General features: G+C 35.0%; 2 protein-coding genes across 2 annotated transcripts in view; one reads left to right on the top strand and one right to left on the bottom strand.

Moving 5' to 3' along the window:
• The window catches only part of Smp_065290 (putative calcium/calmodulin-dependent protein kinase), a gene marked incomplete at both ends in the record, with an annotated part of 42,991 nt that extends 34,159 nt beyond the window's left edge, over window positions 1-8,832 (bottom strand). Inside the window, 4 exons of the mRNA XM_018796081.1 lie at window positions 4,338-4,476; window positions 8,452-8,526; window positions 8,563-8,736; window positions 8,780-8,832. Coding sequence (XP_018650329.1) covers window positions 4,338-4,476; window positions 8,452-8,526; window positions 8,563-8,736; window positions 8,780-8,832 — 441 coding nt within the window. The remainder of the gene's footprint in view (window positions 1-4,337; window positions 4,477-8,451; window positions 8,527-8,562; window positions 8,737-8,779) is intronic.
• Window positions 8,833-22,835: 14,003 nt separating this feature from the next.
• On the top strand, window positions 22,836-23,280 carry Smp_065280 (hypothetical protein; the record flags this gene model as incomplete). The annotated part of the gene is made up of 3 exons (XM_018796080.1): window positions 22,836-22,919; window positions 22,957-23,132; window positions 23,164-23,280. The coding sequence occupies exons 1-3, from the start codon at window positions 22,877-22,879 to the stop codon at window positions 23,278-23,280; spliced, it is 336 nt and encodes a 111-aa protein (XP_018650328.1). The 5' UTR covers window positions 22,836-22,876.

Below are 23,280 nucleotides of genomic sequence, written 5' to 3'. Positions count from 1 at the left end.
GAAAACATGATCGTGGCAAAAACTGAAATCTTCAGTCTTCAACTAGAACAATGTTACAACACAAAACTTCTTGACACTATAGTGGTTCTTTAAGTATAACAATTTAATTGTCTTGAAGGGAAATAGGTAATTTGAACTATTTCATTAAAATATCGTCTTGATTGAAGTCAAAACTATTTCTATAAGTCTTAAAATTTAGACAATGATTATTTTTCTACAAGTTTTAAGTCTTGTGTATCCATCTCTGACTGAGTATTTTCTTTATAGTAAATAAAAGAAATAAACTTATAAAGCCTTCATGTCTAGCAATAAGTACTTAAAACCTAGAACAGACTTGAAACAAGTAAATTATTAAATGGTTAATAATAAGTGTTACGATTTATTTATTCATAATAATAAAGTTCTGGCGGTCTATTTATAGAATTAATCAAGGAAATGTAAAATGTTACAATATAATTAATCTAGTTTTGAACCATTTTACTTGATAGTTTGAAAAGTATAAGTTAAGACTCATGTTTGTTACTGTTCACCAGGATAATAGGATTAATAAATATATTCTATGCAATTATTGACCATGAAGTCCACTAATTAGTCAGTTTGTGGTGTGTGCTACTGATGTAGATGAATATAAGTAGTATGTATTATCAATAGAAAGCGGAATGCCTGAAAGCAGAAGTTTGAAAAGATTGAAGAGAAGAGAACGAGAACGGAGAGTGATTGATATGGAAATGAAGTAATAATGAATTCTGAGACAATTAATGGATATTTTGCAAACGAAGTATCTATTGTATGGTTCTCAGATTCTACTAAGAGATTCTGTAATTTTGTGTTCAAATACGTTTGGTTGACCCGCCCATGTTCTTGTTCACTGCAAGTTAATTATGGTAGGACTCTGATACATCAAACTGTGGATTATCTTTGAAATTTAATTTTTACTATCATAAGCCTTGATATATATGTGCTTGACGAGGAATGCGCGAACAAATGAGAAAAATAAAATATTCGATAAGTTCCCATTAAAATGACTATTATAAAACACTAAATTCAAAAGCCAAGGTGATTTAAATAGAGTTTTATTAGTTTAAAAAAGATATTTATATGAAAATCACGTAAAAAATATTTTTAAAAATTCCTAACTGAAAATAAGGATGACAAGGCAGCCTGTTTGAATATCTGGGCTACCTGTTCCTGTCATCTGGATATTTCAACAAGTTATCTGGTTTCTTGTTTGTTTTATCACATCATTATGCCTATTAGTCTCATAACCTATTTAGGTTCGTTTGTGAAAAGTTTATGACATTTCGCTGTACAATTTACAAGCGAGCCCAATCAGAGATATCGTGGTTGCTGGCAATATACATCGAAAACGACGTACATTATTCAGATGTTGATTCCTGAACTACTAACATCTAATTGGCGATCAGTCAAAATTTATCGTCAAAATTGATCAATAAGTAAGAAAAAGAAACTTGTTGAAATACTTTGTGCTTAGAATTCCATAGTGTACTAAAAATATAATATTGAATAAAGTCACTAATAGTAATAATAATATGCTTGATATTTAATAACATAAGAATAACCAAAAGAATGTTAACAAATTTTTTGTTGTTGAAAAAAATAATAAAACATTCATTATTGAACAATTTTAATAAGACAATTTGCTTTCAACACTCATGTTTATGATCAATCAGTCAGTCAGTCACAACATAGAACTTCGTACGTACGTACATCAGTTCGAGTTGCCATACCACATTAACACAGAGATGCAGTTGTCGATTCAAATCCCATAGTGGTAGAAGTAGTAAGAGTATAAGCAGTAATCCGAAAGATTAAGGTTTGAAGATGTTATTCAAGGAGTATAATCGAGTGAAATAAATTTAGAAAGAGTATAAGATAGAGACATGATCAATGGTTAAAAAGTAAAATAAAACTCTGCCAAAAAAGAAAAAACAGGAAATGAATACTGAAGTTTTTAAATTAAGGATTTAATGATTAAAACTATTTAATAATTATTCTTTTTTTTAAAATTTAACTATTTTTTGTTTATTTACAAAGTAACAATGTGTAATTTAAATTTTATTTGATATTTAATAATTTGAAAATATATTCATAATATAAAATATTTATTTATTTATATATGCGCCGCACAAATCTCATTTGATTTGTGTGAGGGCAGTGATACTGCTCAGGTTCCCAGACTGAAGCAGGTTATTTTCTTGGGGGGCCACACCCTGAGCCTTTGACCTAAAGACCTGATCCACAAAGCAGTGGAGCATCGTAAGGAGATGCAGTCCCATGGTAACCGGTGAACAACGATTGATTCATACACCATTTGTTGCCCCAGGATACTGGAGCCTATGTGCACCATTGGTTTGGAATCAAGGTTTTCCAACTCCCCTAGGTGGAGTTTTCGCGTCCACCAACCCGGTTAAAGCGTCGGATGTTCGCTTTTCGTCCTCTCAATTTTGTAAACAACACCTGCGTCACGAGAAGGCAGTGAGTAGGATTCCCTTGGCAGAGGCTATATACGCGTGGCCATGTGAGAGCATTTCGAGAGGAAGACCGAACTCTTCCCACTCTCGGCCGTACCAGGGCATTTGGAGGCTTATAAAATATATAAATATGGTAGAATGTTATCAAGATATTTAACATGATGTTAATAAAGACATATGTCGTGAAGATTTTTCTTAGAATTCGGATGAAATTTGCCATGAAATTAAATCATTTAATTAAAATAATATAATTCCATTTGATAGACAAATATTTTCTACTACGTTAACCAAAAAGTTTATATTATTTTTTTCCTTACAACTAACTAATACTGTTAGCTTTAATTTATATGATACAACTCTTTAATCAAGTCTAGGAGTTTGTACTTGCTTCTAGATATCACTTTCTATGAGAAGCGTGATGATATTACATCGCTCCACAAACTGAACTAGGTGAAGTGGAGTTACGATAATTAAATGTCAAATGCCCTCTTTACTGAGCCATCACTGCAGTGTTCAATTTTGACGTTATAAAGCTTAACGTGTTATATAAAATATATTTTGTGGAACTTTATACTTAGTAATATAAAACAATAATTAACTTTATTCATGTCAAAGTATTACAAATGAAATAATAGCTCAGATTAATAAGACGAAAAGTATTTCGTTATTACAATTGAACATCTATTGCCGCTTGTAGGATACATTAGAAATCACAAATACAGCATGGATTTTATGGTAGGCTTTAGTTGCATGTTAGGTTATAGATTTGATACACAGTACAAAAACTAGTATTATTGATGGGACCGTATTTAAGATATTAAACTATTGTTCTTAATTATATAATTAAACAACTTAAGCACTTGACTAATATAATAATAAAGAAGAACTCAGTTTTGAAACATCACCAAATGATGAAAAATATTTCGCTGTCAGTTTTGATTCATAAACAACATAATTAGATAATAGGAAGATAAAAATAAGTATTCGATGCAAAACATACCCAAGCAAACATTCATCAATAAACAGATATAAGGTATGACTTGAGATAAATGTGTTCTTATCTGAGTTTCTTTACTTCATATTACAAATTAACACTCCAAAAAGTGAAACAGACCAAATAATGATCTAAAACTTAGTAGTAACTGAAGTGCAGGAAATATAAATACTTTAAGTTAACGAATCCTGACTGGGACGAAACGCGCATTCTGTATTCCATTCCTATCCACTATCCAACCCTACTAATACACTTGCAATTACCTGGGAATACAGAGGAAACCCTCTCAGAACATATAAATGCCAAAAGTGACTGATTAGTATCAACGAGAAGATATAAATACACACAAATTGAAGTGCGGGAAATATTATTCAAATCAATTTATTAAAATCGGGAAATTAAAAATATAAAAACCAAAATACAAACAAATAGACTACATGATGATAAATATGTTTTTACTGAAGTAATCATTCGCGACTATAAACTCAGATATACACTATGCCTTTAATAAGCTTTTTCGCCAAACAAAATGATGAATTGTATTTAGTATCTTTCATGAAACGTTTATTGATATTTATTTGCAGAACATATGTACAAAAATCAGTTTTTAATAATCAACTCGTGTCTTAAATATCATAATGAAATACTAATACTGATACTGATATGCTAACGTTCAAATAATAAAATATTTGATTTTTAATGCAGCAATCAAGAGAAGCTGATAAAAAAATAGCAATACGAATTCGGTATGACTAATGTGAATCATGCAAACTCCATCCAATCTTTAATTAACAGTAATTCAATTTTTTTCAAAGTAATAAACATTTAAATTTTAAAGAGCATCTACTCACTTTTAAATCTCGATGTACAACTCCTTGACTATGCATATATTCAGTAGCTAGTAGAACTTGTCGAATAAGGGCACTTGCATCACGTTCAGTATAACTACCTTTCTGAACAATACGATCGAATAATTCCCCTCCAGTAACTCTAAATTTGAAAGAAAAAAGGAAATAAAGGTTTATAAATGAATATCAGGGGAATATCCAGTTAATAAAATAAATTAACAGAGTATTATGATTTAGTTATTAGGGTATGAAAATCATTGTTCTTCAAAAAACATTATGATATAAATTATATCGCTTTAAAGTAAAATTTTAGTTAATTTGATCATAGTTATTAGTTGTTAATGCTGGTGGGCGGCCTATGCTCCTCCACGAGGGGTAACAGGCGTAAGTAAGTAAGTAATTAGTTGTTAACAATCTATTAAATATCTGACCCAATAGAATCATAATTCATCATCTTATAAAACATTATATTGTTATAAATTATCCTGGAATAAAATCTTAGTATTGAAACTTTCATTATTCTATTCTTTGAGTTTTGTCTAAAAAATTGAACTTTCAGACTGACTCAATTTCATTTGATAAAGAGAATATTTACCTTTAAGTGGCATAGATTAACTTATCATGATTTTGAACAAGGAGAGTTTAAACTAGGTTAAATCGGAGAAACTACCGTAATTTACGGTCTTTTATAACATCAGCTTATAGTGTTTTGCTGTGATTCTTCACTGTTTTCCTGTCTTTTTTTGTTTAATGTCAACAATATCCCTTGTGTCCCGTAAAGTCTTTTCTATATGGCTTATACATTGGAGTGGATAAAGAGGACATTGTATATCACCCTCTTAGTTCATTGTCAATCTTGTTTTGCTATTTGTCAAGTAAAAGATAGGTCATTTGGCAAGAAACATTATGTTCAGTGAAGTGAAAAACAACGCGAATTGACAATCAAAACCAACAAATGCTTTACTGTTGTGTAATAGTAAACAAAATTGTACTAAAGAGATAACAATAGTCCTTTATTCAGCCAAGATTTATTAAAACAGTTGCGAATATCTAGCCATACAGCACTTCGAACTTTAGTCGACAAAACTACAATGAGTATAACTATTCTGATGACCGAATGCTCCTATTTACTATCAGATGACTTTTGTCATTAATCATAACTATTTATGACCCAATAAGTAATTTACGGGCAGATTATCAGAACTGGATATTCATATACATGAATAAAAAGACTACTTTAATAATCAACTCTAATACTTAATTTGCCGATTTTGCCCTTGTATATATATATACCGCCCCGATGATCTGAGCCAAATATTTTTCAACCAGCAACTTTCTTTTAAATAATTTTACTGTGGTAACACTTTATGAGAGACAGTCATCAACGTGTGCTACAGTTTTCAAAAGTATCTGATCATTTAAAATCGCAGCTTTTCTGTGTTTTATTTTACTACAATAGCATAAAATCTAAGTTTCACGAGTTGATATCGTGTTTATTATTATAAATACTTCTGAAACAGTCAAATCTCGTTTCAAAAGGTGAACATTCATCGATAAATTATTAAAAAGAACAGATATCCTAGATATTGACAACGAAAATATCTTTCATGACGGAAAGTAACAGAATTGAAAAAGCAGTGGAAGAATTAAGTACGTTAAGAAGTGCTTCTATAAAGGACAACGACTATCTATAAATTAAGTCCCATAAATACAATGTCACCATATCCTTTTGTTTCGTTTATTCAAGATTTCAATTTGATGTATTTGATACACTATGATTTTTGTGATAATCTGAATATAATCAACAAAGCATTTGTGCCTCATTTATTATACATTTCAAGTTTAAATGACTATGAATAAAAAAAGAGTGATACAGAAGTATAATAAATAATTACTCTGAGTCGTCCTTATTGGACTACTTGAAAATTACATTGCATCCTAAGCCTACAATCAAATTACCGACACTGGGATCACATAATTGTGCACAAGACCGTAACTAATTTTGACAAACTTGCCTTGATTTCAACCACTCTCGAAGAAGTTACAAACTTGTTTTGCATTTCGGTAGTTCGCCTATAAATAGGTTTTAGTGTTTTCCCAAAGTTTGCTGACATTTATCAGTCCGTTTTCATGGACTGAAGGTAAGCTAGTATGAAAAAATCCTTCATATGGAAAATTTCACAGAAAAAAATGGAAATTTTGAATATATAAATGTATCGATAGAAAGAATTTTTCATTGATGGTTCCTAATCATGGGTTATAATTATCTTGAAGACCCTAAACATAAAGTTTACATTTGTCCTCCCGACATGGTTCATTTCAACAGTTGTTGAAATTATAGATATATGCGATTGTCTGTCTACTCAATTTAGACCGATGCAAATCCGATCAGAGTCTACTTTGGCTAGCATCGCATATCTGGATTGACAAAAGTGAACTTGATTAGACTACTCAAATGAAACTTCATTTATGTTCTGCAGAGTTCGTATTTAGTTATTACTTTCAATAAAAATTATAACAAGCTACAACGGTAGGAATAGTGCTCAAAAGAAAACTTCAGTGAAAATATGATAAAACAAGAACAAAGTTGACGCAGACAAGAAAAAAGCTGGCAAACTCATTGGAAGTGCTAACCAAAATAACGTTCATTTGATGGTAATTTTTGAGGCAATCTGAGGTCACCTGAGGAGCTACTGGAAGCCAAAGAGCATAAAATATGTTGTCTCAGTTTAACACTTTAGTAGCATATATTCACAGATCCACACACAATAAAAAATAAGAGTTTTTAAGTATCTCACAATGCAAGGTACATTAAGGCCACTAGACCAGATGTAAATTTGAATTCTGCAGAGTATATACTTTTGTGCCGAAATTATCAAATCACATTTGGGTGTATCATTGACTTTTTCATAAGTACACTGGTAGTTTGTGGATAGCCCGCCAAACGACACGAGAAACAGGATAGATAATTTAACCAGTTGCATTAATATTACCAAAATAGACTCCTATGTACTTTTTCCCATTAAATGGGTGTAAGTTACTTGAGATAATAATGTATTTTCCCTCAAAACCTATCGAATATCCGTTCTTACTGACAGCCATAGCCTAAATCGACTTGAATAACTCGCATCACACATTAGTAAATTAAAGTGAAAACTGGATACCCTTATTCACATGAATGAAGGCAGAAATGAAGATCGGTACTCACATCCTGTTGTTCGCCAGAGTAATTTTTGCATAAAGACTAATGATAAAACGCAGACTCACGTGGAAATAAATTTTGAAGGTCTTTCGACCGGTAACCTGATAGTTGAAGGCTAAGTGTTTTATTCATCTATTTAAAAGTGACCACTTTAGTGACAACCTGCATATATGTACCTTTTATGGATCGCCTTAATATAATAATCGTGAGTTTATAAATAGTGTGAACATGAAACTATTGAGGACAACGGTTCGCTAGAACACCCTCTCGCTTTTGAATACTCTAAAAGGATCATTGGAATATTTTTTTGTTTGGTTTAAAACATCTGCTAATATTTATACGGTAATAAGGTTAATTCTAAAGGTGTGGTGTCGAATTTATGTACGTATTTTTGTATCTGTGGCCTTTTGTTTTATTTATTTAAACACATAAATATTGGTACAAAGAGTAATCAGATACATATGCGCCACAAATCTCATTTGTATGGTGTGAGGGCTGTGATACTGCCCGTACGCCCAAACCGAAACAGGATCGCTTCTCGGCTCTCTGAGCTTAGATCATGTGTAGTATCTGTTTTCCGCAGTGTAGTTTCTGCAACGGTCTTTGAACTGAGACCAATGAAATTACCTGTATTTTTCACCTATGGACGGGTGCTGTGAGCTTACTTAACCCCGACCACGGGTCGGCCTTGTATTGTATCCGTGGCTAGAAGCATGTATTAAACGGATCACGTTTGGTTTAGCCTAAAAACAGCGGTATATTTATCACAACCGTGACGAAAATCTAGGCATTGTTTTATATGCAACTTACGTAAGCATCCAATTTAAAGGCAAAGTAAATGAACGATTTTTTATTTACATCTCGAGAAATATTATTAAATAAACCTTGAATAACATAAGTAGACATTTAACTCACAGTTCCATAACAAGGTAGTAGCACTCCGCATCTTCTAAGACATCAAATAACCGAACAATATTTGGGTGCCTGAGTCTGGTTTTATAAAGAAACTTAAACTAATCAACTGACCTTCTCAGTACTTCTATCTCATTATTAAGAGACTCCTTGCGAGACTCAGCCTCCTTGATAGCACATTCAGAATTTTGAGATTTAGAAAGGTACTTTTTGCGGATACACTTTATCGCTACGAATGACCCAGGGTTTCGCTGATCCTCTGCAAGACGGACTTCTGAGAAAGCTCCCCTAGATGAGTGAGTGCAATTGTATTACATGAAATCATTCATACGTTCCCAATATTTCCTTGAATTCATAGTGGTCTATCGACTGTAACGAAACCATCACAGTGAACTAAGTAGGGGACGATAACAACCGAACGAAGTGCATTTCTGATAACAAATTAAAATTATGTCAAGGTTGGACACAACTGTTTGAAGTATACAAACAAAAAAAGGTGCATGAGAAGACCCAACTAAACTTTGTGTTATGTTTGATGTTGAAATGAACTTTCGGAGTTTCTTCAGTGTTTTGAGAATGAAAACTTATACTGATACATGGAAAATTGAGTTAATGATGGATATCAGTCTTCAGCGGCAAGCATAGGCGATCAAATAATCTATATTAGTCTTTTCAACTCTTAATATTGTGAAGATTCGATCTCACCTCAAATTTATCAACGGTAGGCGCCGGTGTTAAATGTTTTGGTAGAGAATCTCAGTAATTCAATACCTAATGCGAGAAACGGAACTCCAGACGTAAATGATTTCATCCCGCTTTTTGAAATTTCCTAGACTGTGCTCTCAGATAATGAATCCTGGAAGGAAAGAGAACATCGGATATATCAGTACCAATATTGGCTTTCAATATGTGCTAACTCAGCACTAAACGAACCCAAAACCTGCCTTTATCTGACGGAAATAGGTTGAGGAGCGGAACTTCAATTGTAACGGATTTCCAGGTTGAAGCCCTGTCTAACCATACTCGCTATCTCCTACCATTATGACGGTCACTTATCCAGTCTATGATTTTACAGTCGATCCTGCAACTTTCCGGTTATCATCTAAGACTAAGGTGAGAGGCTTTACTTAGATTTGTAAAGGTTTCATCCACCGGAATATTACCATTTTTCCAGCAGTCCAACTTTCTTTTGCAGTGAGGTTCGTCAAACATAAAAGGACGTTCGTAAGATCATATTGTGCCCTGGCTGAAAGATTATTCTCTTTCACATAGTTTAGAATAACCATCGCCTCCATCAGTTTAGCAACTTCACTGGTCGGACTCATGTGTAGACAGTTACTAACGAAGTCTGAACCCTCCTTTTTGTAAACTGGACTGACAATTGCATCTGTACAATCTTTTGCCAGTTTAATCTACCTCAATGATTTATCAGACAGTATTGCATGAGATTCAGCAATTATAACCGCCAGTTGATTCTTAATCCTAAGATAAATATCGTCAGGACCACTGAACTTTTATACTTTGAGGTGTCGAAACAATCTTAGGACAATTTCCCTCTCAATAACCACATTACTCGTCGACAAGCCACCTTATAATGAATTCTTGGCTTTCCACCATTGTCTGTAGAAAATACTTTGCTGAAATATTTTGATACAGCTTCAGTCTTTGATGTTATTTCTTGTCAGTATCAACTAATTCATTGTACTGGGAGTGGCAGGATCCTACCACTTTCTGAGTTCATATCCTTATGTGCGAGACTATATGGACTATTCCCACAATCCCCAATCTATCGTTTTTCATATGAAAGTTAGTTCGTGCTTTGCAGGCTCTTTACTATTTAATAATAATAATAATAATAATTTATTCTCAAATAACAGTTTGTTACATGAGGCATGCCAGTTTACAGGCAAGATCAAATTGTTAAAGAAGTTACAATTTTCACTGTGGTAAGTTACTCATCTGGGTTGATATTTTATAAAATATGAATGTAGATGGTTCTAGTAATAAACCTGCCTGCAATATCACAATCGGCGCGCTTTATGAAAGTTGCGTTGCGACATGCAACTGATACTCGAGAATAGATCCGTGTGAAGTTGGTCGCTTCTGGAAACCGCAATCTTATACCCCTCTGGAATATCTGGGGCTTTAACAATGGTGCAGGACGAGGTCACCCCTTCCATATCTGTTTTCGGTGGCGTATCTCAAGGGGGCTGAAATAGGGTGTAAGAAAAAGAAAGAATGAGAAGCAGAGCAGACAATTTTCATGGAGGAATAGTTAAAGTACAACTACTTAATCTATATATCTATCATGAAGGTACTTATTAAGCACGAGAATTCTAATATGTTAAAAAAGTTATTGTAAGCGAAATATGAGTGAATAAGGAACTATATGAATGAAGGTGGTTCAGAAAGAAGCTGAAAGTATGGGATTATGTGTAGTTATAAAACATAGTGCTGAAAACAGTATTCCGATACACAACTGGATGTCTCCCTTCTTTTTCGAGGTTATTTGAGCCCTTCTTTTAGAATTTTTTTTTTCAAAATATTCACAACATATAACATATAAAAATTTATATTTAATTATTCTTTGCAATTAATTATGACTATGATAGCATCATTCTAAATTATTATTATTGCACTAATGTTTATACTACAACCCGGTTTCACTCTGTATACTGTTACATAATTCTACACGTATTTATCCGAGTGCAGTAAAGGTTTATTATTATTGTTACTATTGTTATTATTATTTTAAAATTATTCGTTCATCCCAAAAGTCTATATCCATTACACTATTATGATCATGGTTGTACCCTTTCACTATGTGTTCATTTCTTTACTCTCTCTCTCTTTTTTTTTCCTTCTAAATAAATATTCTTAAGATTACGAAGCTTTGGATTAAGGCAATAACTTGTGTTACGCTGAATTCAACTTATCAATCTCTTTTTATCTTCACTATGTATATACACCTTATACACATTGATTATCTTTTACACTTAATTGAAACTTTCAGAGCATCATCCAAAACTATGACTGTGCTCGCACAAACACTTATTCTAACGTCATATCTTACCGCAATAATAAGTTATTTACTTATTAATTTATTCTGTTTTATTTCATTTTTATTACTCGTTTTTGCTATACATACATAGTTGTTTATTCTTGTTCTGCGTTAAGATATTTACGTCTTCCGCGTTTCCTTTATTTCTATTTCCTTAGTTTCTTCCTTTCCTCCTTCAAAATCAATTCAAAATTCTTGCTAATTACACAGAACCTCATTTATTATTACTATTCTATTATTAATATTTTATTTTCCTTTTCCTTCCTTTCTCAAACATGGCATATGTATTGTTAACATTATTGAAAATTGTGTATTATTGCATTTTTGAAGAAACCCGAAATGGTTTCTTCACAGCACTTATGTACCCATAAGGTGTTTGTGAATAATAATAATAATAATAATTTATTGGATCTTGTGCAGACTTCGTTTTCAGTGGATTGTCTAGTTTGCTTGGAATAAGATAACTCGATGGGAAGTGAGATCAACTAGGCGTTTTAAACATGGTTTAAAAAGCTTTCTTGAATAAATAAATCAGCCGTTGGTTCGTGACACCCCACCTGACATAAGGAGCCGTAATTTAACATGTTCCGCCCTACAGACACGGGTGGATTGAAGTTATCTCCCCACCATCATGTTTGCTGGTCAGTAGCGTCAACCTCCCTCCTTTTATGATGTTAGGCTCTCCCACGTTTGTATTAAGTATGAACATTTCTTTAATCAAGACCCATAGTTGGAATGCACTGTCTCTACTAGTTCCATGGTACAAGCAAATCAGATGGCTCAAGCATTTGCATTGTGGGCTAGACATTCACTAAGTATATCATACTGCTATGAAGATAACTAATGATATAAGCTATAAGAGACAGGTCAGATTATTTGTGGTCAAGAGATGGTAAGAACTAATAGTAAATCAAAGGATATGAAAGAGTAGAAGGTTGTAAAATTGTCAGGGTAAGAAAAGTAAAACATTGAGCAACTCACACGAATTTAGGACATTTTGAGCTTCTTTTGATTCGCCTTATTTGACCAGCATCCATGAGATTAGTGAGTTATCTGTCTAGTTGCAATAGAGAAAAAAGACATGACACTTCGGGAGAAAAACAAATCTTTAAGCCATTAGAGAGATTTAGAATCCGAAAGTGAGGGTTAGGAGCGGAAAGCCATGATTAATAATCAATGAAAGTAGTGGGAGAGGATGAAGCATGAGTCCTAGGGATAGACACACTTCAGCACTTTTCCGACACCTAAGAAATTTCTTGACTCGTTTGGTTATCCATGGTGAACAGTGATTAAGTCTTCACGGTACTAAGCACGGTATTAACAGGAACGCAACTAAGTTAAGTGCGCTCTTAAACATAGATCATGCTTTTTTAACTGATGAGCTGGTATTTACTCACCAGTCCGTTGTTGCAGATCATTCTTATATGGCTCTTGTATTTGCTTTCCACACATTTGGTAGAGGTCTAAATTCATTATACATTATGTCACAAACCCTAAACATGAATGATAATGCATATGATCCTTACTATTCGATAGGCACTATCTTCGGTAGCTTGAGTAATTACTAAGTCCAATTAGGAAGATTCTTAGTTTGAACCAGGACATCTGGGTGTGTACGTGCTATACTTAGGCATGCTCAAATATAGCCATCACGAGCCCATCATCAGAAGAATTTTTGGATCCTGCTGTGGAAATCTCTGTCTACTCAATATAAAATGCATTAAAATTTGATATCAAGAATCTGTTATTTCCAGTCTATAGTTGAACGTGCTCAAAAAAATAAGATAATCAACCGAGCAGTTTAAGCTAAAGTAGATGACATCTCAGTTAGTGACTTCACAAGCCTCATTATCGTGAGACTCAGGAACGAAGGAACAGGTGTTCATAGCATTAGCTAAGTGTGTAAAGGCTCACTCCTTTTTCTGTATCTGTTGCTGTCACTTCCCAAGTAGGTGTATCCCAACAACTCTGGAATAGTTTCATAGTCATAAAGAAACCAGGCTCCAATCACAACTACAGTGAGTAGCTTTAATTTGTCCACTAATACTACCGGCTCATAGAACTTATGTCCAAGACTATGAGCATTTGTATATAAAACTCTGAGAGAACAACCTACCCATACAGACCTTGGTAGAATTCACTTACAAGACCTAACTTGCTGGGAAACCACTAAGCGTAGGTTTTCTCAACCATTTACTCTGCAGATTTCTAATTCAGATAGTGCGATTATCCTTCTCACTCTATCATCTAGAGATATGTTATGTCTTACTCAAATGTTGTCATGTACCAGCATGGGTGAGAAAAGAAGTCACCAAATCCATTAACAGCACCATCCTTTCTCACTTGGTAGATAGTGAACATCATATCGAAATAAAGGAAGCTTGCCCTGCTTTATATCAAGTTCTGAAAAATTGCCTCAAAAAGCTAGACTACGATTACTTTACATAGCCGAAGCCATATGGATCAACTCCAGGAAACCAACCTTATGCATCCAGAAAAGGTATATCCAGCCACCAGCCATGTTCACCTTGGCCTATGACTGGATCACTGGACATCTAAACTAAATATTATAAGCCTCTCCCACCTCCTTTTTTGATCACCCCTACCTTAATCTTCACATCCATCATTCCCAATTCGTTTATCGTAATTACCTTGGTAACAATCCTTTTGTTACATATTATGTTCATACGCCGATCATATTATTATTACTATTTATCATTATCATCTCAATTAACGAGATGAACTTCTCCTACTCTGCATTTTATTCACACAACTTTTTTTCATTTTCATTTTTCTTAAATTACTAATATACTGATTGTGAATGGACACTATTGCAAATCATTTTGACCTTTATTAAATGATCTTTCTAATTTACAAACAACGTAATTTTGAAGTATATATGTCATAACAGATGCAAACGTTCACCATTTTTAACATATAACATTGTCAAATTAATTAATACATGCCTCATTTCGGCCCATGTAAAATATTATAATTATGGACTTATAACTGTAGAGCCTGATGAAGTCATTGAAAACAACTGTCGCTCAAATATTGTTCATGTTTGAATATTCTATGGGGATCTTTAAACTGTTTTCATTATCTTGATTAGCTAACAAAAGATTCTGTTGTTCCTTATGGTTAACTTCAGAAGTCTAAATGGTCAGAATTCAAAATTTTCTTCAGTTCTTCAAGCACATATTCTGGTCCTTGAATAATCAACATTAATTGAAAATTTTTTTGGTTAACGATTTCAAGGCTATTCAAAAGTATTAATTTACCTAGGCTTTAGTTAAAAACTTGAGTGACCATTCGTTTCAAGTAAATTAAGTACATTTTTTACAACTTATTACACGCACTGCTGAGTTCATTGCAATCTGTAACCATATCCTAGTAGTCATGAACATTTTGACTGTTTCGTAGTTATATTTCCAGCATGTGTGATCAAAACTTCTGAGAGTGAATACCCATACTTAAAGTTCAAGGCCTAGTAACGACCCTGTTTTGTATTTGAGAGTCTACGTCAAACCGATCATACACTCTCCATATCTAAGAAGCGTTAACCAATATTGTCTATAACGCAGTGAAATAGACTCTTAAGGCGATTGGACAGAGAAGAAAGACTTGTTACACAATTCAAATATTTATTTTACTCCGATATACCATTACTGTAGAACATACAGTAGAAGCCTGTTTTAAAACAACCTATTTCATATTGCTCTGGTGATGGCTCTAACGCACCAGTAATTAGCTACTCTGAAGATACATGATTTTGGGTTTAATATAAGAGAGCAAGATCAACAATGTCCGCTGGTTAAGTTTATGGACGCGTATTGGCCACTAACCTTTTTCACCTGCAACGGTTTCAGCCTCCCTTATGGCACTCCTATCCAATGTATATTACAAAAAGTAGCGCAACGTTAACTATGACTTGAAATACATTCAGTTGTTGATCTCGGTAGTAAAACGGGCTTGTTTAAGCCACGACGATGTAAGGAACAATATGTATGTTTGTAGGCCCTATTACAAAAAACTGAGCTCGACCAAATTGTAAAAATAATAATTTTTCGACAAACAGCAGTTACTTACACTGGGAGGGACAGTTTACAGACAGTATAGTGTTGTTACGGCTATTTTCATGAAGATTATACCCGAGAATTGTTCATTACGATTGATGTTCTGACATACAGATATTACTCATAGGTTTCGCGACCCCGAATTACTTTCCTTTCACATTCTTTCGTCAGCTGTCTATCCTAAGCATCTTGAAACCACATATCATCTGGTCAGCATTTTATAATTTCCACCACTAATTAACTTCTAAGCAGTTTGATAAACTAAATTTATACTTAAGCGACAATACGGATGATTTACCTCCCCGGTCTGCCTGTGGCGTAGAAATATCGGAGAAAATACGTCTCGACAAAGTGTTCAACATAGAGTTAAGATTCAGGCACTATTAAACACACCACGAATGTAAGGCAGCCTAACAGCACAGAAGGAAAGAGAGTGACATTCCTAACTAGTAGAAATGATTTTGGGAAGAAAACCTCGATCCACCGATTTGTGTAGGTCAGATTACATTTTTAATTAGGCCTCCTCATGGTCTACATATATGAGACTAATCAGTGGTGTTAAGGTCATTTTCTTATGCCAGATACCTCTCTGACTGGCATTTGTAACCTCAAATTGGTTTCACTTCCTACTGAGGAATTCTCTTACAACCCAAACCGGACAGTCACACCAAAAAGAGTTTCACTAATCACTTTTAACATTGAAAATAATACTAAATACGTAGTGACAATTGCCACAAAAAACGTATTGTTTCTGTATCCGAACGCAATGTTTTTCTTTCTACGTTTTGTGAATCTACTTAACCCCAAACTTTTAGTATTTTGGGTTCCCCCAACTTAAGCAATCGCTCATCTATTCCCTGTCGTATCGTTGCTCTATTTTACTTAACCTATCTTATTAAACTTTTAAAAGGGTTGATCTAATAGAAGGAAACACGTTCAAGCAGTCAGTTTCGGGTTTTCGCGCCACAAACGACTCAACTACACCAGTTGTGAACATTATCTTCCCTGCTTACTGTCCTGTTCTTTTACCCTCCTTTTTCACAACACCCTTATGATACGTCACTGAAAACATATTTACGGAACATATGACTTCGTCCTTTGTTTTCATAACTACCTCTAATATTTTAGATAGATTCATATTTGTGATTACTGGAAGCTTGTTAACATATTTGTCTGAGAACGGCATCAAGACGTACAAAGTCATGTGCTAAAGTTAACTTTTAAAACTGATCAATTATGGATTTACCATATTACTTCTTGGCATATGAAACCCTAAACCGCACATGGATTATTGCTCGACTACCTGTTGTTCTCCACAAAGCAGTTTTCAGAAATCGCGCCAACTTTCACATTGAATATTCGAGCCTTGCTAATATAAATCATGTTTTCACGTACAAAAATCCGTCATTCTGTTTCGATGATCAGCGTGCCTTGTAATATAACAACATCGATGAGTAAATTATTACAGAAAATACGGTGGCAGTTTTAACATTTTGGTCTTACCTTCAACCTAGCATGCCTCAATCAATATATTGTAGTTTTAAAAATGAATCATCATTCATTTTTACTAAGAGTAAGGATCAAAAATTAGCGTACACGTCCAGGTGAGAATTCATATGAAAACTGGAGTTTTGAGGCAGATTACTGGTTACTTATTTGAGAGCTGCTTTAGAATTACCGCGCTGTTGAGTTGCAGCATTTTGTTAAGTTTCAGAAGCAACAAGGGCAAGATATAGAGCCGCTATGAACATAAAATAATACCCCGACGCGGGCCATTCTAGAAACTGTTACATCGTGCTTTTTGCGCACAAAACCATTGGAGTTTTGGAAATGTCATTCTTTGTTCCTGTGAATCCGCTCAATACATATATCTTGTTAGTGGTACAAGTTGAAAAATGAATTTCAGTAATGAATCCGGTTGATAATTAAAAAAGGGTAGGAGACAAGCAACAGATCAAGCAGCTAAAAGAGGTTTTTAGTAGGAGGACCATAGTGAGTTCAGTCAGTAGATTAAGATTCACATAATCTGGTTACATCAGACCAATCTATGCTCAAGTATCTTCAAAATAAATTACACGACAGATCGCTGAACTGTTGAAAGAAGATAAAAAACGAAAACGGTGAATAAGGAGATAAATATAAGGAATTGGTTTAAGTTTATGTTAATATCTAATCTGTGATACAGAAACAGTATTTGAATGCACAAGTGACCTGTCTAAGGCTTTATATTTCAACATTTTAAAACCTTTTGGCACTAGTGTAAGAGCCTGATTCTGTTGGAAGCGGAATATTCAAGTAGAAAGCAGAACACAACGCGAGATGATAAATATTGGTTCAAGAGACAGAAAACATAGAAAACAAACATCAATTAAGTTGGTTGCTAGCCTCAGTCTACGTCGGTTAAACAGCCTTAAGCATATAGAACGGTTTCCCCGTCACGACTATTAAAAACATAGTTCTGTCAATGAAAACTGAAAACTTCGGTGATAAGGAGAGCGACACGGACAGAGACGAAGGTCGATTGTCTATTGGTGTAACGCTACGTTTCATTAGTTCTGTGCTTTGGACACATTGCCCCAGTCCCCCGTATTTTATTGTCTAGTGTGTCGCGTACCTACGGAGCTCTGATGGGAGACACCGTCTCAGGTCCTTATATGTCTGCCAAGATGTTTCGTTCATATTTCATTAGCTGACTAATAATCTAACACCTTAATTTTCATGCCAGACGATCATTCAGAAACACTCGCTGCGAGATACAGTCATGAGTAAATGGAGGACTGTGAGTCAGGTATCTGTATGGGCTGTTAACTAAGAAGTAAATAAAGCTTTTTTAGAGGCCTACACACAAACTGATCAGAATGTTACCTTGCTACTTTCTCACGACGTTAGGAAATAAATAACAGTGATTTCTAGTTCCATTTATGTTTTCTGTATTCCTGAAGAGAATGGTTAATATTGCGGCCTTTCAAATGTATGTGGTAAGTGATTACGTCCGTAATATCCAAACTAAGGTTTGCCTGAAGAATAACTGTCTGTGTAGTTTAGATGCGCGATATTCCCCAATTGAAATCAGAACCAGGTGATTAGGGAAGCAACGGTTCTAAACTTTGTTATAAATACAAATGTACAATTTTACCTAAACAAATATTACCACTCAGTTATTCAACCAATAATTGTTCCCTCAATAATCGATCTAAATTACAATAAATAGACAAATTGATAATAAACATAAGAAAATTACCGAACGCACCAAAAAATAAGTATTATTCTATCCTTTCTGGATAGATCAAGTGCAAATCCGTTCAAAAGATAATAGTTTGTTGCTTTATAACACAAAGTGTTTCCAATTCTGGGAAAGTGCTTCAATTCACAACCAAAATTCACGATCCCAATCAAATCAAGCCACACAATCAAAGAGGGAACAATCAATATGGCTGCCGCCAAGATTAAATATCAACTAAAACAACATAGATACAGTTCAGAAAGAAACAGAAACTCAGTGAAAGCGAAAGAGAAAAATGAGAAAACTATTATAAAATGAAACATTAGAATCTCAAATGGCATAAAAAAACTGACAATATGTACAACTGAAGAAACTAATAAGAACAAGTTGCAAATGTTTGCATGGAGGGATTTTCACGTAGAAATCCTTCGAAATGGATCTTATTGATGTGCTCAAAGCATTGCTCATGTATTTTGGTGACACCGAGTAAGCTATAACTAGGTTGGGGATGGGATAGTAGGTAAATATATCGAATTGATTGGTGAACTGTTGAATCTTCATTGGCTGAAGCAATTTCTAATAAACATTTCGTTTGTCCAACTACTACAGTCATCGACTTGCGATGTTCTTTGATTTAGGAAGAGGTTGGGAAAAAGTTACGTAAGGGGCACGAATTTTTGAAAAAGTTACGTAAGGGGCACGAATTTTTGAAACCACAAATAGCGGATGCAGTCATATGTCGTGATTACCCCCCCCCCCACAGATGCCACCAAGGACATGAAAATCTGCTGAAGCAATAATAAGTGAACACAAATGTATCACATGTTCTATACTATCACACCAATGGTGCTCGTGTTTCAAAAAATGCAGTGATTTCGTACTTGTTGTGATTATCGTCGCTTTTGTGTACTTATTGCATCAAAAAGCATTCTTGGTCTACTTTAACTGGAATTGTTTTGGTTAAGCTTTGAAATGTTGCTTAAAACTTTGTCCTGTGGTACCTTCTTTCTCATTGAATCTGACATTTGTGTTTCTGTTGTGATCATATTGTGTTTTAAACCTTAATCTGGTTACAATGATTGTCAGTACTTACAAATGTGGACAGTCGAACTGTTTATTCCCCGTGGATGAAGGGATGCATTGTGATGAGTGTAAAAAGTGGTTCAATAAAATGTGTACTTCTCAGAGTCCTGCCGCATACAAAAGATGCTCGGAGCCTAACTCGCATTGACTTTGCGTGCTTTGCTGTACAAATAGGACATTTCTGATCCAGGACGCTATAAGCCTATTAGCTTTAGCCTGTAAAAATAACGATAGAGGTTGCGTCGATAACACAAGTACTGACAGTGAAAAATGTATCAGTATTGTATGTGCCGTTAAGGGACGCGTTAAACACCCTACTGCGACTGACGGAAAAGTGAAATTCCCGCTAAAACTGACGAGGAGTGAAGCATTACATCATATTGACATGGGTAGTCATGCATTCACAATAGAAGTTGAAGACCCAGATAAAAGCGTCACCGTCACAAATAGTTCCGATGTGAAAGTCCTGAGTGATGAAAAATGGACGGCAGTACGGAGAAAAGGAGAAGAAACAAAAGCTAAAAGTAACACGCACTTGGTTGGCAAGTCATTGGTGAATTCGCATTCTCAGTCACACTATGCAATACCCAACTCTGATAGTAAGTCAGAACACCACCATGGCGTGACTGAGAAGAATTTGATCTTATCAAATATTATTGTGAGTAATTTGCTGGAGTCCAACGATCCCGATCCCCAAATTAGACACGCGCATGATTCGGAGAAGCTCGGAGAATATATCCGTAGCATCGTACCAGGTAACTCTAAAGGAGTTCAGGACAAAAAATTGGTTAGAACAGGTAAAAGAGCCGATTATAGTGTTCAACTCCGACCTTACAGACTCCTTAAGTAATCATAGGGTCGGAGAAACAACGTGATCTTCTGACAAGTAGGGCTCGTAGTCCTTACAATTTTAACATTCTAGTAAGACCTGATATTTCTCTTGGAGATAGGATAGAAAGGAAGACAGTATTAGCTGAACTAGAAACCCGTTGACAAAACGATGGAGATAATCTCCGATTAGTGGGTTTTCGAACAGTCAGGTCTTGAAGGCGAATGTTACCAAGGCCTGTGTGGATAGGTTGTTCTCCCTAGAAGTTTTATACGCCAAAAGGGTTATTCCCATATATGAGAAGGCGAACTCAGAGAAGTGATGGAATCCCATCACTTTTGGTACAAGAAAATCCGTTAATATTGGCAAGAAATGACATCAAAAAAGTTGAAGCTTTGTCAAAATATTTCGGAAAAGTATTTTCTGTCAGTAATAAGTAACGACCACCTGTTCATTATGATTGTGAGGGCTTGTTGATGGGCCCTGTAGTTATTGAGATACATACTGTCTTAAGACTACTTCAGCATCTCAAACCTGATAAGTTCAGTGGTCCTGATGATATTCATCCTAGGATTATCAAAGCCCTATCAGATGTAATTGCTGAACCTTTAACGATGCTGTGTGATATGTGCCTGAGGCAGTCCAGATAGCCCAGAGACTGGAAAGAAGCGATAATTAGTCTGGTATATAAGGCTGGGAGTAGAGATTTAATTAGTGACTATCGACCTGTTAGCTTAACTAGTGCAGTTGTAAAACTGATGGAAAAAATTATTCGGATGGCTGTTATAACCTATATGGAAGGGCATGATCTTTTATCCAAGGAACAACATGGTTTTCGGAAAGGCCTGTAGATGGCGTTGAGTCCCGATTGACTATGATCACCACTACAGTGAGATTATGCACCAGATAACGACTTGGATCTCTCATGTTTGACAAATCTTCTCATTGCAAGAGAAGATTGGGCTCAGGCAAAAGATCGCGATATTCCTGTGGATGTGATTTTCATAAATCTAAGTAAAGCCTTTGTTAAGGTCTGCCATTCTGGTCTTAAATTAAAACTGGAAAGTTTTGGAACTCATTATACGGTCATAGACTGGATAAGGGACTTTCTACATGACAGGAGACAAAGAGTAAGAGTAAATGGAGCTCTCTCACTGTGGGAACCTGTAAAACGTGGGGTTGTCCAAGGCACAATCCTCGATCCTCTTCTATTTTGACTTCATGTAAATGAACTACCAACTGTAGCTAAGTCATCCGTCCCACTCTTCTTCGATGACATGAAGATTCGGAGACCCATATACAGCATGTCATATAGAATAGTATTACAGGATGATCTCAACTCATTAGTGGCGTGGATGGTCGGGTGGTCACTGGAAGTGAATCCTAACAAGAGTGTGGTGGTGCGATTAAATAACTGCGATGATTCGTATTACTACACAATATGTGGATTTGTGTTACACAAAGTAAGAAACTATAAAGATTTAGGCGTCATACTGAGCAACGATCTCAAAACATCCAGCCACTGTTAGGATGCTTCTGCAAAAGACTATGGGGTATTATGGTCTATTCGTAGATCTTTCCAGTATTTGGATAAGGAAGTGTTTAAATTATTATACCCGACTTTCGTGCAACCACATTTTGAATATGGGATTCAAGCAGCGAGTCCTTTTTTAAAATATGAGGCGGATATGGTGAAACTAGTTCAACGCCAAGGGACTAAAATGGTAAAAGGTCTATCTAGCCTATCTTATGAAGACAGACTGAGACACCTCAACTTATTTCCGTTATCTTACCGTAGAATACGGGGTGATCTAATATTGGCATATCGTATTCTGAACGATGACCTTGTTATTGATGCCCCAGCTTTCCCTTCCGTCTAGGACTGATCATTTGAGGGGACATTCGAAGAAAGTCCAAAAACTGAGATCAAGTCGTTTACGTCTGGAGTTTCGTTTCTCACACCCTGTAGTGAATTGCTGGAATTATCTACCAGAAAACGTAATATCAGCACCCTCTGTTGACATGTTTAAAACGAGATTGGACCCGCACAGTGTAACAAACTGTAAGGATTAATATAGGTCAATAGACCTCCTATCCTTCTAACTGAAGACTGACATTGAAAGTCGTGTAACGCTTGGCGGTATTATAAACCCAAGATGATCAGTCGTTTTGTTACAAAGACACCTAATAATCTGCTAAGTGGGTTTTTTCAAATTAATTGGTGATATGTTAATAGGTATTAGCCGGGTAAATCACGTCAGGAACCATGTGCCCATGCGTTTTCCAGCGGGGACGTATGATGAACTTCAAATTCCTCAAGGAAGTTGGTCTGAATTGCACAAACAGCACAATAAGCTTTATAATAAATTTTTCATAGTTAGCGCTACAATCGCTACTGCTTTGTTCGCTGCAGTAAGATTAATTTTGTTTCCTAATTTTTTAGGCATTTTATGTCTCTGACATCAATAAGTATAGACTTCCAAAAGCTTCCAACTCTGAAGAAGGTCTAAAATTCTTGAACCCTGACCCTAAAGCACTGAAATATATTATAGAGAATTGA

This window comes from Schistosoma mansoni, chromosome 2 (genome assembly GCF_000237925.1).
Source record: "Schistosoma mansoni strain Puerto Rico chromosome 2, complete genome".
NCBI classification, from domain to species: domain Eukaryota; kingdom Metazoa; phylum Platyhelminthes; class Trematoda; order Strigeidida; family Schistosomatidae; genus Schistosoma; species Schistosoma mansoni.
This window is presented reverse-complemented; position numbering and strand designations above follow the sequence as displayed.